General features: G+C 45.0%; 1 protein-coding gene across 4 annotated transcripts in view; it reads right to left on the reverse strand.

The window, feature by feature from the left end:
- Positions 1 to 649: 649 nt before the first annotated feature.
- Positions 650 to 15,569, reverse strand: part of AOAH (acyloxyacyl hydrolase) — a 224,651-nt gene continuing 209,731 nt past the window's right edge. Inside the window, exons 20-22 of one of the 4 annotated variants that reach the window (XM_004045315.4) lie at positions 9,714 to 9,790; positions 2,181 to 2,299; positions 722 to 1,089 (exon numbers count right to left, since the gene is read on the reverse strand). In XM_004045315.4, coding sequence (XP_004045363.2) covers positions 741 to 1,089; positions 2,181 to 2,299; positions 9,714 to 9,790 — 545 coding nt within the window. In that variant the 3' untranslated portion in view covers positions 722 to 740. Of the gene's footprint in view, positions 1,090 to 2,180; positions 2,300 to 9,713; positions 9,791 to 15,569 lie in introns of all 4 variants that reach the window. The other 3 variants (XM_055347624.2, XM_004045314.4, XM_063708467.1) reach the window with 3 other exon arrangements.

Here is a 15,569-nt window from a genome sequence, read left to right on the forward strand (position 1 = left end):
GAAGTGACAGGTTCAGAGAAGACATATAGGGTGGGAGAAGGGAGGTAGTCAGGCCGGGGGACCCTCCCTTTACTCTGGAGTCTTCCTGTACAGATTAAATAAGTGTACTTTGGGTATCTATCACCTTAAATGTTTGTCTTTTCTTTATGCTAGAAACATTCAAATTATTTTCTTCTAGCGATTTGAAATGAAATGTACAATAGCATTTAGTAAACTATAGTCACCCTACTGATCTGTCAGACACTAGGCCTTATTTCTTTTATCTAACTGTACATTTATACCCACTAATCAACTAATAAAATACTTTAAAGGAAAAAAATTGTATTGTCATTTTTCTGGACTTTGTGAGGTTATATGGCACTTTGTCAACTTTTAAACATTTGTAATTTGTGGTGATTTCTTTCCTCATTCTAAATGTGTATTCAAGTTCATATCTAATTTTGTATTTATAGTTTTGTGTTATGTTTTTCAAGGGGGCCTCATGAAGCCTGCTCTGCCCCCTCGTGTGAGTCCTTGGCAGCTGGCCAGCCACCTGCATAGGAGGAACCTCAGCTCGCCAGGCCATTTTAAAGAAGTCAGCAACACAGGGGGGATCAGTCCCCTGGCATGCCAAGACCCTGGGTAAATTGCTGAACATCGCTGGACTTAAGTGTTTTTAGAATCTCCTTTTAGAACAATTAGCTGTAAAGGGCACAGATACTCTCTTGTTTGGAATGGCACCCAAAGCACTTTATTAAAGGTTATTTCAGGAACAGCGGAAGGGTTACTGATCCCGGGAGCACACAGCATTGCACAGTCGTCCAGATATGCTCTTCATTGAGAGAAAGACATTTTGCAAAGATGCTGCTGAAGAAGAGTCCTTTGGGCCTGTGACGTGGCAGCCCCCATAGGGTTTGTGGAATGAGTTTACCCAAGCCTCTGCCTCCCTGTGCTCCCCAGGGATGCGTGCTCCTGAGAGGCTCAGTGCCCGCCTTGGTCTCCAAACACCTGTTTAATCTGGGGGTTGAACGGATTCTCCTTTCCCAGGATTTGGGGCCACTGGAGCTGCACCTTTTTCCAGAAATGATCCGCCAACAACAGCAAAGCCACCTGTGAGAGAGAACCCAAAGGATGAGGAAAAGGGAAATTAGGACAAATCACATACCAGCAAGATTTCCCACGTGCTTTCTGCCAGAGACAGCCTCTAGGATGGCCCCATGACTCCCACCCCCATGTCTCTGTATAACCTCCTTCCCTTGCTGGCGGTGGGACCTATCACTTGCTTCTAACAGAGGAAGTGTGGCCGTGGTGAGGAGACGCTGCTTCAGCGATGGTGTCACATTGTGTGAGGCTTGGCCTTGCTAGTGACTGGCTTCGGAGGCTCTCCTTTCTGGGCTGGAGCTGAGGGTGACCCGGTTGCCATCCAGCCTGAAGCTGGCTCCTCAGTCCTGCAGTCTCAACGGGAATGAATCTGCCAACAGCCTGAGTGAGTTTGAAAGCAGTTCTTCCCCAGATGAGTCCCCAGATGAGAACATGGCCTGGATGCCACGCCTTGATTTTGGTTTGTGAGACCCTAAGCAGAGGACCCAGTTAAGCTGTGACCCACAGAAACTGTGAGATCATAAGTGTGTATTGTGTTAAGCTGCTGAGTGTATGGAATTTGTTTTTTCAGTAATAGATTAAAAATTCACTTTCTCAGAAATCCACTTATTCATTTATCTGTGGACAGCTAGCATTTACTGCAGGCCTAAGGCATGGGTTTTAGAGATGAACATGGTGTGTTCTTCCTTCCAGAAAGTCTCAGCCTAGTAAGGTAACCAGACATGCAAAATGACACCACCAAGCCCACAGGGACTGGAAAGGGAAGAGGTGTCACTTCTGTCTGGTGGGGGAAGGGGTGGGATCTCTCTGAAGAAGGTGGCGGCTGAGGTGAATTTTCTAGGAGTTCCCTAGATGGATGATGTGGGGAAACTGCAATGGTAGAAGACACGGCGTGTGCAAAGGCTCAGAGCTGTGGGAGAGAATGGCATGTTTGGGGAACTACAGGTGCCTGGGAGTGGAGGCTGGCTGGGTCCCTGACTGGGTGGGGGGTGGGATCCTGGCAGGCTGTGAGGGCAGGGAGTCTGGCTGAAGTGCCAGAGAGGAATCCTTAGCTTAATACACAGCAGGCTCGACTCTGGCTCTCCCAGCCTGAGGCTTAGTCTCTGGTTCTGCTGTCGCATGTCAGGTTTCCCTTTATCCATGATGTTAGCTGGGTCCATTCTTGGTTGTCCAGTGTCTGGCTTGTCATTAATATGCCTTTGAGGAGGATGCTCTTTCTCTGCAAACAATGCCCTCATTTAGCAAATGGGACCTGGCCAGGCCTGCAGACTCCAGATGGCTCCATCTCAACAGTGGTTTTCAATGCTGAGCAATGAGAAATGTGATTGCTGAAGGCCTGCCAGAGGGGAATACATTGTTCGGGAAGGATGCTCAGGGATATCCCTGACTTTTCCCCACAGGGCAGCTCACAGTCCCCTTCCTAATAGGCAACGTAGCCAACTCCCTCTCTGGGCCCAGCCCTCACATCTGGACATTGAATGGGTGACAGAAAGTGATCCAAAGTCCTTTCTGCGTCTGACTGTTTGTGAGATTTTAGTAGTTAGAGAAAACTAGGACTGACCCAGTCACTGCATAAAGTCCCCAGCATTTTAATGTGTTCTGAGCCTTCTAAGGTGGACACGAACTTCACTCATCCCGCTGCGTAATCTCGGTCATATCCACGCAGTGTCTCCCCCACCACATAACACACAGAGACCACACACACATACACCACATCCCTCACAATCCCACACCACACACACACAATCACACACCCCCACACACACACCACACACCCCTCACAACCCCACACCACACACACAAACATCACACACACCCCCCACACACCACACACAAACACCACACACACACCACACACAAACACCACACACACACCACACACCACACCCCTCACAACCCCACACCACACACACAAACATCACACACACCCCCCACACACCACACACAAACACCACACACACACCACACACCACACCCCTCACAACCCCACACCACACACATACATCACAAACACACCCCCAAACACCACACACAAACACCACACACAACACACCCTTCACAACCCGCCACACACACATAATCACACCCCCCCACACACACCACACACATACTACACCCCTCATAACCCCACACCACACACATAATCACACACACACTACACACCAACACCACACACACACCACACCCCTCACAACCCCACACCACACACACATAATCACACACCCCCCACACACCACACACCAACACCACACACACACCACACACCACACCCTTCACAACCCCACACCTCACACACATACATCACACACACACCCCCACACACCACACCCCTCACAACCCCACACCACACACACATACATCACACACACCCCACATACAGAAACACCACACACACCACACACCATGCACACCACACCCCTCACAACCCCACACCACACACACATACATCACACACACCCTCACATCCCACACACAGCACACACAGAAACACTACACACACCACACATCACACATACATACATCACACCCCTCACAACCCCACACAACACATAAATACGTCACACACACACACCACACACTACATACACCACACGCCACATACACACCATACACACACCACACAGATACATCACACACACACCACACACAGATACACCACACACATCTCACACACACACACCACACACCCCATACCACACATACATACATCTCTCTTATATACACACACACATCCTACACACACCCCACACACACCTCACACAGATACCACCACATGCACACTCACCACATACACATATAACATACACACACAACCCTTACCATACACACACACTATACACACCACACACACCCCTACACCCCCTATACCCCCCACATCACACACACACACCACACACACAAACACCACACATACCTCACCCCCACACACCCCCAGAGAAAGAGCACACAGATACCACACACACACACACACAGAAAGCACACAGATACCACACACACCCCCACAGAAAGCACACAGATACCACACACACCCCCACAGAAAGCACACAGATACCCCCCACACACACACAGAAAGTGCACAGATACCACACACACACACACACACAGAAAGCGCACACAGCATTCACACCCCACATATACTTCTTTGCACTTAAAAGCAGGAGCACGTCAAAGGCTGCCTGCGAAGCTGGCCAGTGCTCCAGGGAGGGCCGGATCATCTCTCACACAAAGCGATCAGGACCTTTGAAGACAGAGGCCCGGGCTTGTGGCTGTTTTCCTGCCATTTCTCAACAAAGGAGGCTGCTGCCAGGTCTGTGGAAAATTACTGGTTCTTCTTTTTTGTGTTATTGGCTTTCAACTTGATACACCTAAGCTCTTTCTAACAATTATGTGGTACCAAGGCATTTATTTCCCTATCTATGTTAATAAGGGAGGAGACAGGGTGAGGGCAAGAAGAGGGAAACGAAAATGAAAGAGCTCAGATATGAGCATTTGGTAACTGGTTTGAACGCAATTAGTTGGTTGTCACTCTAATAAGGAATAAAATATTTATGAGCAGGCATTGAGAAAATATTGGGTCTGAAATGAGACTGGCATGCTTATCACTAAACTAGAGACTCGTGATAAAATGATCCACTGTAATCATTCATTCATCTGACAAATATTTACTGAGCATCTACTATGGGTTTCTCATACCGCAATTTCCTGTTATAACTTCCACAAGGCGCTGCATAGGGCAGGGCACAGCTACCCTTTCCTCTCTTTATCCAAGTTAGTCTTTCTTTCTTTTTCTTTCTTCCTTCCTTCCTTCCTTCCTTTCTTTCTTTCTTTCTTTCTTCTTCTTTCTGTCTGTCTGTCTCTCTCTCTCTCTCTCTCTTTCTTTCTTTCTTTCCTTTCTTCTTTTGAGACAGGATTTTGCTCTGCCACTCAGGCTGGAGTGCAGTGGCCAGATCTTGGCTCACCGGAAGCTCCGCCTCCCAGGTTCAAGCAATTCTCTTGCTTCAGCCTCCCTAACAGATATTCTTTTATGCTTCTCTATTCATAGTCTAAAATATTAAAGCAAAACCTGTTCATTCTAGAAGAACTGAAAACCCACTTAAGCAAAAAGAGAAAAACACAGTTAAAGTCATCTGTAATTAAAATAGAGGCAGCCTCTGTTAACATGGGGTGTAGAGCCTTTCTGACTTTATATCTTTTTTTTTTTTTTTTTTTTTTTTTGAGATGGAATCTCACTCTATCACCCAGGCTGGAGTGTAGTGGCGTGATCTCGGCTCACTGTAACCTCCGCCTCCCAGGTTCAAGTGATTCTCCTGCCTCGGCCTCCTGAGTAGCTGGGATTACAGGCACATGCCACCATGCCTGGCTAAGTTTTGTATTTTTAGTAGAGATGGGGTTTCACCATTATGGCCAGGCTGGTCTCGAACTCCTAGCCTCAGGTGATCTGCCCGCCTCCACCACCCAAAGTGCTAGGATTACAGATGTGATCCACTACGCCTGGCCCTGATTTTATATCTGAACACACACACACACACACACACACCCACACCCACACACACACACACACGCACACACTGGATTCCTCTTGAATATCATTTTGTAATCTGCTCTTATTGAAGTCAAATTTAGACACAGTAAAATGAACTCTCTTTGGTAAACAGTGCCATGAGTTTGACAAATGCATACAGTTGAGTCATTGCTCCTATAATCTGTAGTCTTATCGTATATACTTTGCTGTACATTATAAACATATTTCTGTGTCACTAAAGGTAGATCTCTTTTTTTTGTTTTGTTTTGTTTGTTGTTATTGTTGTTGTTTTTGAGATGAAGTCTCGCTCTGTTGCCCAAGCTGGAATGCAGTGACGCGATCTTGGCTCACTGCAACCTCTGCCTCCCAAGTTCAAGCAATTCTCCTGCCTCAGCCTCCTGAGTAGCTGGGACTACAGGCATGCACCACCACGCCTGGCTAATTTTTGTATTTTTAGTAGATGGGGTAATTCAGTGCATGGTATGCCATCAGATGGATGCAAGCTAATTCATTTTACCAGCGGAAAATTTTATCATATACCCTCCGCCCCAATATTTGTCCTCAGGACGGGAGGATGGAGACACCCTCCTCCTGCCAGTTCACACAACCTTGGCAGCTCAGGAGGTCATCGGCTGCCCTACTAAGCATGTGTGTGGAATAAAATCTATTCTAGATGAATGCTAGGGAATGGGTGCTCTGATTAAGTGGGATCTTCTGGTTAATAGAGGTTCTTTCCAGGTATTTTCCTTTGTAGTTGAACATCTTTCAGAGCCCACTTTCTTGTTAAGTTGCATATAAATACATCCAATGTATTAAGACAGTAAAGCCAGAAGCGGTTTCAGAGTTCATCAAGTTAGCTTCTTGTAATACAGCATGATGCTTTATTCAATCACCCAATGATCTGGAATCATGCTGGGCCATCCTTACACTGGCCTGGGACCGCTGTGGAGAATGTGGGAAGAGAGTGGGCAGGATCTATACTGACTCCAGGATGCACTTGACTTTGATTCCTTGAATAAAATCTCTGATAAGAACTTGCCTTGCTGTCCTGTAACTCTGTGTTTTGTCATTTAAAAAATCTTTTTAAAATACAACTTTTCCTTTTGTTTTTCTCCGTCTCTCTGGACTGGTTCCCTACCAAATCACCCTCCACGCCACTACTACAGGCATCTTTTTAGGACACAAGTTGGGCTATTTCTTTCTTGCTTGAGAACATCCAGTGGCTCCCCATGTCCCTCAGGATCAAGGTCAAGCCCCAGACAGATGTTCCATGATCTGGTTCCTTAATACGCGGTAGATTTCTCCGTCTGTCAACTCCACGGTCATACTCTCTGGCCGCACTGAGCGCTTTTATTTCCTCCAACATGCCACGCTTTCTTTCATATTCAGGTCTTTGCCCATGCAGTTGCCTCTGCTCAGAATACTTCCTGCAACCCCTCTTCGCTTCCCTTCACTCTACTAGCTCATGGTCTTTGTTCTGACATCACCTCCTCTGAAAACATTTTTGTTCTTTTGAGATGGAGTTTCGCTCTTGTTGCCCAGGCTGGAGTACAATGGCATGATCTCAGCTCATTGCAACCTCTGCTTCCTGGGTTCAAGCGATTCTCCTGCCTCAGCCTCCCGAGTAGCTGGGATTACAGGCATGTGCCACCACGCCCAGCTAATTTTGTACTTTTAGTAGAGACGGGGTTTCTCCATGTTGGTCAGGCTGGTCTAGAACTCCCGACCTCAGGTGATCCACTCACCTTGGCCTCCCAAAGTGCTGGGATTATAGGCGTGAGCCACCACACCTGACCTGAAAACATTTTTGAACACCCCTCTCTCTCATCCCACCCCATAATGCTCTGTGGTGTTCTGTACTTGCACAGTTGGAGGCATTTACTGCTTTATATTTAATTGTCTGTTTACTCATCATTTTCCTACTCTATACTATAATTTTAAATGGCAGGGCATTTTCTTGTTCACTCTTGAATTCTCACTGCACTTGACACTGGGTAGTCACTCAATAAATAGTTTTGGATGGCACTTTGCCAATCTGGACTTTTCAGCTCAATATACATGATAAATAGGCAGGCTTTAGGCCTGGCTATCCATTTTTGGCCACTTTATCACTGGCTACCAGCATGTGAACAAGTCTTGCAGGAATAGCATAAGATTATGGCACACATTGATTTTCAGCTTTTGACTGTGTTTTCAATAATCAGATATAGGTGAAACTATTTGAGTACAAGATAGAGGCCCAATTTGACAGACTTTGAACCCCAAAATAATTTTAAGAGTCAGGGACGGAATGGTCATTTGATAGATGTGATAAATATATCCTGGGGGATAAAACAAAGCTGTCTTTGATCCTCCTCTTTTTAGTTTGTTCCTGATACTTTACATGGCCATCTTTTCATATGCCCATTGTTTACAGAATCAGAAGGGTAAGATGCTATTCTGTGCAGAGAATGACAAGAACTACTACCTAATAACTGCTAGAAAGAAGGGGGCCGGGCGCAGTGGCTCACGCCTGTAATCCCAGCACTTTGGGAGGCTGAGGCGGGCACCTCACCTGAGGGTGGGAGTTCGATACCAGCCTGACCAACATGGAGAAGCCCCGTCTCTACTAAAAATACAAAATTAGCCAGGCGTGGTGGCGCATGCCTGTAATCCCAGCTACTCAGGAAGCTGAGGCAGGAGAATCACTTGAACCTAGGAAGCGGAGGTTGCAGTGAGCTGAGATCACACCATTGCACTCCAGCCCGGGCAACAAGAGTGAAACTCTGTCTCGAGAAAAAAAAAAAAGTAGAAAGTAGGGATATACACAAACTCTTCTAAAACCAAAGACATCATTTTTGGGGGATCAGACCCTGATATTTAACCAGAATCTAGCCAATAATTTTCTTTGATCAACTCATCCAACTGATACACAGGAAGGTTAGAAATTCTGAGGGCATTATTCTGATTTTTTGTGTGTGGCTATTTAAATCCGTGAGGTGGGCATTTAATACTTACTTTAAAATTTGCTCAGCATTTGTGGGACGCCACTTTTACTCATTTGTTGGGGAGTGAGCATCCTTCTATTCTTGTTCCTTTTGAGGTGGTTCTTAGCCCTGCCTGTGAGCACTGGCTGAGCCTAGAGTTGGAGGAAGGTGGGCTGTGTTTACCGTCATTCAGGCTCTTGAGGGGACAATCAGCCCTCCTGTGGCCTAGGTCTCGATGGCCAGCAAGCGAGCATCCCCCAGGCATGCCCCTCAGGTTTGTACCCTTTGGTAGCCACACCATGCTTCCCCCACGGCTGGAGCAGAAAGGCTCTAGTGATGTGGTATTGCCTGAGAGTAAATGGCCCATCCCTCCCCATAGAGGAGCAGCTTTCAACATTTTACAAGTGGCAGAACAATTCCCCCACTTCTTTTTCTTCTTCTTCTTCTTTATAAAGAAATGTCGTGAGCAAGTCCAGGACATACCACAGATAAAAGTGGAGCTTCTCTGGTTGAAGCCAGGATAATGGGATGGGAGTGGAGCCGGGAGGGGACAGAGTCCCACCCTCTGGCTCCCCTTGGTTTGTGAAGAGACCAGAGGAGAGCTACTTTACAGAACTGTACTTTGGATCCTTGATGAGAAACAGCTCTTACTGCAGGATACTGCTAAGGACACTGTTCTCCTCCTATACAGCACCCTTTCTAGAAAGACCATAGAATAAATTTCTCATGGGTCTCACTTCCAAAAAATCCTCGTCATTTTCCTCCTTTTCTTTCTTCCTTTTTTTTTTTTTTTTTTTTTGGAGTGCTTGATTTATTTTTCTTATATTATGGAAGCCATGGCTTAATGCCCCTTTTAGCATTGCACAAAGCTGCCCTTCTGGCAGTTTCTCAGGAATGCCCTGCATATATTTTATGAATTATAGAAATTAAATCAGGAATCCAGGTATAATTTCTACTTTATTTCCCTATTGTCCCAAATTTCACTTTGTTTTTATTAAATCTTCTATCCTATACATGTATGTACACTACCTCAAATCCTTTCTGGAACAAAACAGGATAAAAATAAACACATGAATGTGTAACCATAATTAAAAACCAACAAACCATCAAATAGCCTTCTGCAGCCACCATGTGACTGTGCTTACCTCGTTGGGGTGGAATCCATCCACGGGCTCGATGAGCTGCCAGGGCTGTCCGCCTCTCTTCTGCCACTCCTGTATGACTGCAGGGCACATAACGAGAGGGTTACAGACACACTTGTACAAGCAACGGCCAACATCCAAGGACAAGGATGTGAGGGCTGCCCATGCCCTCCCGGGCCCATGTTGACCAAGCCACGGCTGCCTCTGAGCTGCTCTCTTGCACTGGGGGATTTCTGAACAGAAATGATCTTCCCGCTGTGTGTGTGCTTTTTCTAACTCAGGAAGGGAATACGTGAGAGCATTGGATGAATGTGGTTTGTGTAGCAGGGAGGGCAGTAGGAAAAGGTGAGCTCTAAAATATTCAACATCTATTTCAGTACATGTCATTTTTTGGTGGTGCAGTAGGATGGTATTACAGTAGGGAAAAATCCAACATTTTGTTAACATCCCCTTTCATGGGTTGCCATTTGCAGACTCTGTCTGCATGTGTCAAGCACTTGCCTTTAAAAATCATACAGTATGTCAGGAATATAATTACATAAAATTATCTCATCGCCACATTTGGAGGGAGTATGGCTGCAGAAAAAATATTATGAGCCCCAAAATGATGAAAAGCAATGAAACTGTCCTTCAACAGGGGTGAGAGACCAAGAATGTCAGTTGCTCCAAGGCAACAGCACAATTAACTCTACGTCATTCCATCATACAGTCAGTAAGAACTCCTCAAGGAAACTTCAAATCCCTAGGAAGCCTCCGGAGAGCAGCATCTGAGCCAGCTGCTCCCGGCAAAGCTACGCCCTCACTTTCCCAGCGTCCAGTGAGGGGGGCAGGCACAACTAAGATTCCTCCCGTTCTTTACTCTTCATTCCCCAGAAAACTCAAGAACATAGGTCTGTGACCTGTTTCTCCCCTTCTCATCCCAAAGGAAGGACGGAAATTCTGTCAGGGGCTTTGATTGGACAAGACGGGCTGGACTTCCCAGGGCTGGGTCAATACAAGGCTGCTTTTACAATTAGTCCTAATATGCCAGCATGGCATCCCCACTTACTACTCAACCTCCATTCCCCAGGGGCTGAGGATAATGCTGCCCTTCTCAAAGCTCAGGAAAAAAATTCATACTAATGGTTTGGAGTCCTACACACTGAATCGCCAGCCCCTGTTAGCTTATTCTCTGGCAGAAAGACTGCCCCTGAGCCACAGCATCATATTATGCTTCTGGGTTTTACTAGAGGCTGTTGGAAGAAATAGCTATTGGTAAGTGGCCTTTGCATTTCTTGAAAACTCAAATTGAGGACACTGTTCACTGCGTTATATGGTGTCCACCACACAGAGTCTCCAGGGAGAAGTTGTGGCGTGCTGGTAAATAGCACTTCTATCTGAAGGAATGGTAGGTACCTGCTCTTCTAATAGGAAGCTCAGAGCTGCATCGATGCTTAAACAGCACTCACTCTCATGAAAGTTTATTTGTTCTGCCAAGCCAGCATGCAGCTTTCAACAATTTCTTTCTTGCCCTTGGCCATAGTGTCTTGTAAAGGCACAGTTTTGGGGAAGCTTGCCTGGCTCAGTCTTCAGTTTGCCTGGCCTGTTTTGCCTGTTTTTTTTTTTTTTTTTTTTGGCATGTCCTTGGAATGCAACCTTCTTCTTGAGGTTCAATTCTAGCTGCCTCACATTTCCCTCTGGACTTGACACTCTGAAGCTCCTGTGGGTTCCAGACTGCCCTGCTGGCTGCGATGCTGGCCCTGCCTGCTCAGGGATGCTATCCAGCCCATCCCCTGCCATTCCCAATCTGAACTTCCAACAAATTGCCATCAATGGAGAACCAGCCATCTGGAAAGATTTCTTCAAATGCAGAGAGCCAGGATCACCACCACTGAGCCCTCTCAGTTCTCTTTGTCCTTTTATGGTCTTTGCCCCATCTCTCCTTGCAGTCCCACAGGAGTCTCTCAAACAAAAATCAGCAACGATGCAGAAAGGCCCAGGCCAGGTGAAATGTCAGCCTCCCCATACCCTCCGTGACTTCAGAGATGACATCATCTCCATTCTACTTGTGCTCCTTTTCGCTTCACCAAAGTTCTTGATTAACGTTTTGTCCCTTTTCCCACTTTTCCCTTTATTTTTATTTGGGTTTCACCTTATGTTGTACAGATGCTAACAGAAGAAAGAAAAGAAAGAATGAAAGACAATCGCAACAGGGTGTTGCACGGACTGAATGTTTGTGTCCCTTTCAAATTCCTGTGTTGAAACCCTAATCCGCAGTATGATGGCATAGGTAATTATTCCGTGAAGATGGAGCCCCCATCATGGAATTCATGCCCATGAATTCACATCCAGCCAGGTGCGGTGGCTCACACCTGTAATCCCAGCACTTTGGGAGGCCTAGGAGGGTTGATCACAAGGTCAGGCACTCGAGACCAGCCTCGCCAACATAGTGAAACCCCGTCTCTACTAAAAATACAAAAGAAAACCTAAAAAAAAAAACAAAAAAAAATTAGCCAGGTGTGGTGGTGGGCACCTGTAATCCCAGCTACTCGAGAGGCTGAGGCAGGAGAATCGCTTGAACATGGGAGGCAGAGATTGTAGTGAGCCAAGATTGCGCCACTGCACTCCAGCCCGGGAGACAGTGTGAGACTCTGTCTCAACAATAAGTAAATTAAAAAATAAATAAATCAAATAAAATGCACCCCAGAGGGCTCGCTCACTCTTTTTTTTTTTTTAAACCATGTGAGGATATGATGAGAAGTTGGCAGTCGGCAACACGGAAGGGGACCCTCACCAGAATCTGACCATGCTGGCATCCTGATTTTAAACTTTTAGCATCCAGAACTGTGAGAAATAAATTTTTGTTGTTTATAAGCCACCCAGTTCATGGTATTTTATTACAGCATTCTGAGATAAGACAGTCATTAAAAAATTCCCAGGTATGCTAATAACAGCAGGCCAATGGGAATTGAGCCTCATCAAGACTTCAGACAGAGCCTACTAAAAAGTTGTGAAGAGTTGGATGAATAAGACATGAGGCAGAGTCCTCTTGTAATAAATAGATGCACAGCAAACCATGGACCTGACCTGGACTCTCCTGGGGTCATCTGATGCAGTGGTGGTAGGAAGCCTCTTAAATACTTTCTGACTCTCCATGTTTGCAAACAGAGTTGAATGACATGTTGAATCAAAGCCCATGCCTGAGATGGCTAATAAAAAGTCTAGAAAAGGATTATGGTGATCAGGAGCTCTGGAAAATCCACAGTAGAAAGCAAATTTGAACCTGTTAGGGAAACACAGTTTAAACAATATCATGTTCCTTGAGAAGAATGTTTACTAGGAGCCTGATATTACAAAGGTGAGATTTGCTTATACATGAGTTTCTTAGACTGTGATTCAATTTTGGCATCTAGGCTTAAAGTAATTCTAGGCTATTTTCATTTTGATTTGCATTTTTTGTGTGTTACTAATTACCAAACTGAAAACTATGGCCCTTAGAGAAAGAAAGAGAGGTGCTGATAGATGTCTTCATGGAACAAGATAATTCAGATATCAGAGTTAGTGATGCAGGTTGAGCATCCCACATCCAAAAAGCCAAAATCCAAAATGCTCTAAAATTCAAAACTTTTTGAGTGCCAACATGATGCTGAAAGGAAATGCTTACTGGAAAATTTTGGATTTTGTGTGTAGGATGATCAACTGGTAAGTATACATAATGCATATATTCCAAAATCCAAAAACATCCCCCAAAATCCAAAATCTGAAACACTTCTGGTCCCAAGCATTCAGGATAAGGATATTCAACCTATACTGTGTTTTCAAAATGAGAAGAGATGACCATTCCCTTCTCCTTCCCTTGGAGACTTGAGCAATCCCATAATTGTGGGGATCATAAAAGGAAAACTCAGGAGAAAAAGCACAAAGAAAGAGGAGGGATATTTACTTGCCAAGCTTTGCGGGGGAATAAGAGCGTACCCTAGGGTTGGGGGCAGTGGGAGAGGTCCACCTTTTATCGTCACCATAGTCCAGCAATTCTAAATAATGTCGATGATAACACATTCCTGCCTGCTAGGAAATTATTCCTGTCTCTCAACCCCCATCCCTTCTCTACATTAGGCAGCAACTACAAGGGAGTCTAGCCTTTGGAAGAACTTGCTTGCCATATAAAATAATACAATAGGTGTTAAAAGAAAATGCTCCAAGTTTTTTAAGACTACAACCTGTTTATTTACAGAGGTAAACTTCATTTTTTCCCCCATATGATTATTATGTCCGTGAGGGATATGGGTCATCACATACATGTAGCCATCAGGACAGTAAAACTTAAGGGAGCTTCAGTAACTCACAGGCAAGTGTTTATTTAGGATTTTATCTGTATCGTGACCAATGTCAAAGGAAAGATCCTTTTTTTGTTTATCTCAGGATGAAATTCTGCTTTCTTGGGAGAAATGCAATACCAGACACTGGTCTTCACTTTTTCCTTGATTGATTTTAGAGTGGGAGGTCCATTCAAAGATAACATGGTGAGTTGGTCAGCTTCCTTTCTACTTTGGACCATAACTTAAAATAGACCGATGAATTCCTATTTGTTCTTCAGAATATCTGGATTAAGTTTCTTGAATGATCATGGATGATCTGTGGAGATTTGGAGCATAATGTATTTTGTTTTGTTTTCTTCTTCTTTAGTGTAGTTTATTTGTAAAGTCAAAGAAGCTGCTAATGACCAGCTTTTCAAAGATGTAATAGAAACAATGGAGGAAGACTCATAAAACACTTGTTCATCAAACACTGTTTGATGAACAGCAACACTAGCAGATATTTTAAAGAAAAGGCTGCTTTCTGGCCAGCCCCATAAAGTCATTGGCTGATTTTACAAATGTATTCATGGTGCGGGGAACCAAGAGCCAGGTTTATGCCAATTGAGCTGTCTGGGAAGTTGAGGGCAGCTGGAGGTATATTTAAACTGTCAGTGTAGAAATGGCTTTGTCAGCCAAGTGGCATTTTCTTTCCTCTGTTGGGGAGGTGTGGTGCAGACAAAGAAAAAGAATATCACCTGCTCAAGTTGGCATTTCCTGAAGGGAGGAAAAGTTGCTGCCTCTGTTTGGTTCATAACCAGTTGGAGAATGAGTCAGCAAGAGACAGAAAGTCTTTGGAGATGAGTAATCATCTTTCAGTGCTGGACTGAGGCTGTCAGGGCAGAAAATGAATGGGTCTTGTGCCTACCCTCAAGTGACAGGGACCCTTAACTGCAATTTGCTCTGTCACAAGGATGTGAAATTGTGAATTTTAGTATCATGAAAAATGAGAATATTTTTGACACAATTGTCAGATCACATACAGTACCAAAATGAGAGGAGAGATTTTCATGGGACTATCAGGACTGCAGACTTAATAAGTGACTCTGTAGGATTTTAATTTCTGATAAAAGATTACTTTTCTTCTTGGTAATGGATGCATTTCTACCATACCTTCCTCGAAGGAACTCAAAGTACTTCACAGGCGTGAATGGAGCTGGGGGGTGGGTTGGACATCAGGAGTGAAGGAGTTGCTTCATACACACGGACGATGGTGGTGGCGGGGGATGGCCACTAACAGTTACTGAGTCTTTGCAACTTTACAAGTTTTGTTTTACTTAATCTTTACATGGGTTAGTTATTTCTATCCTACATACAAGGAAACAAAGGCTGGGTGGTTATTTAATTCACATGAGGTCACCCAGCTATTCTGTGTCTGAGCTGGAATAGGAACACAGTTGTAAATTCTGGGCTCTTTCTATAACCACACATCGTACCCACATGGGGTGGGTTTCTGGGAAGATGAGCTGCCCAGGCACGGGCGGTTACCCACAGAGATGGATCTGGGAGGGGATTATCCCTCCAA

Source organism: Gorilla gorilla, chromosome 6 (assembly GCF_029281585.2).
Source record: "Gorilla gorilla gorilla isolate KB3781 chromosome 6, NHGRI_mGorGor1-v2.1_pri, whole genome shotgun sequence".
Lineage (NCBI taxonomy): Eukaryota > Metazoa > Chordata > Mammalia > Primates > Hominidae > Gorilla > Gorilla gorilla.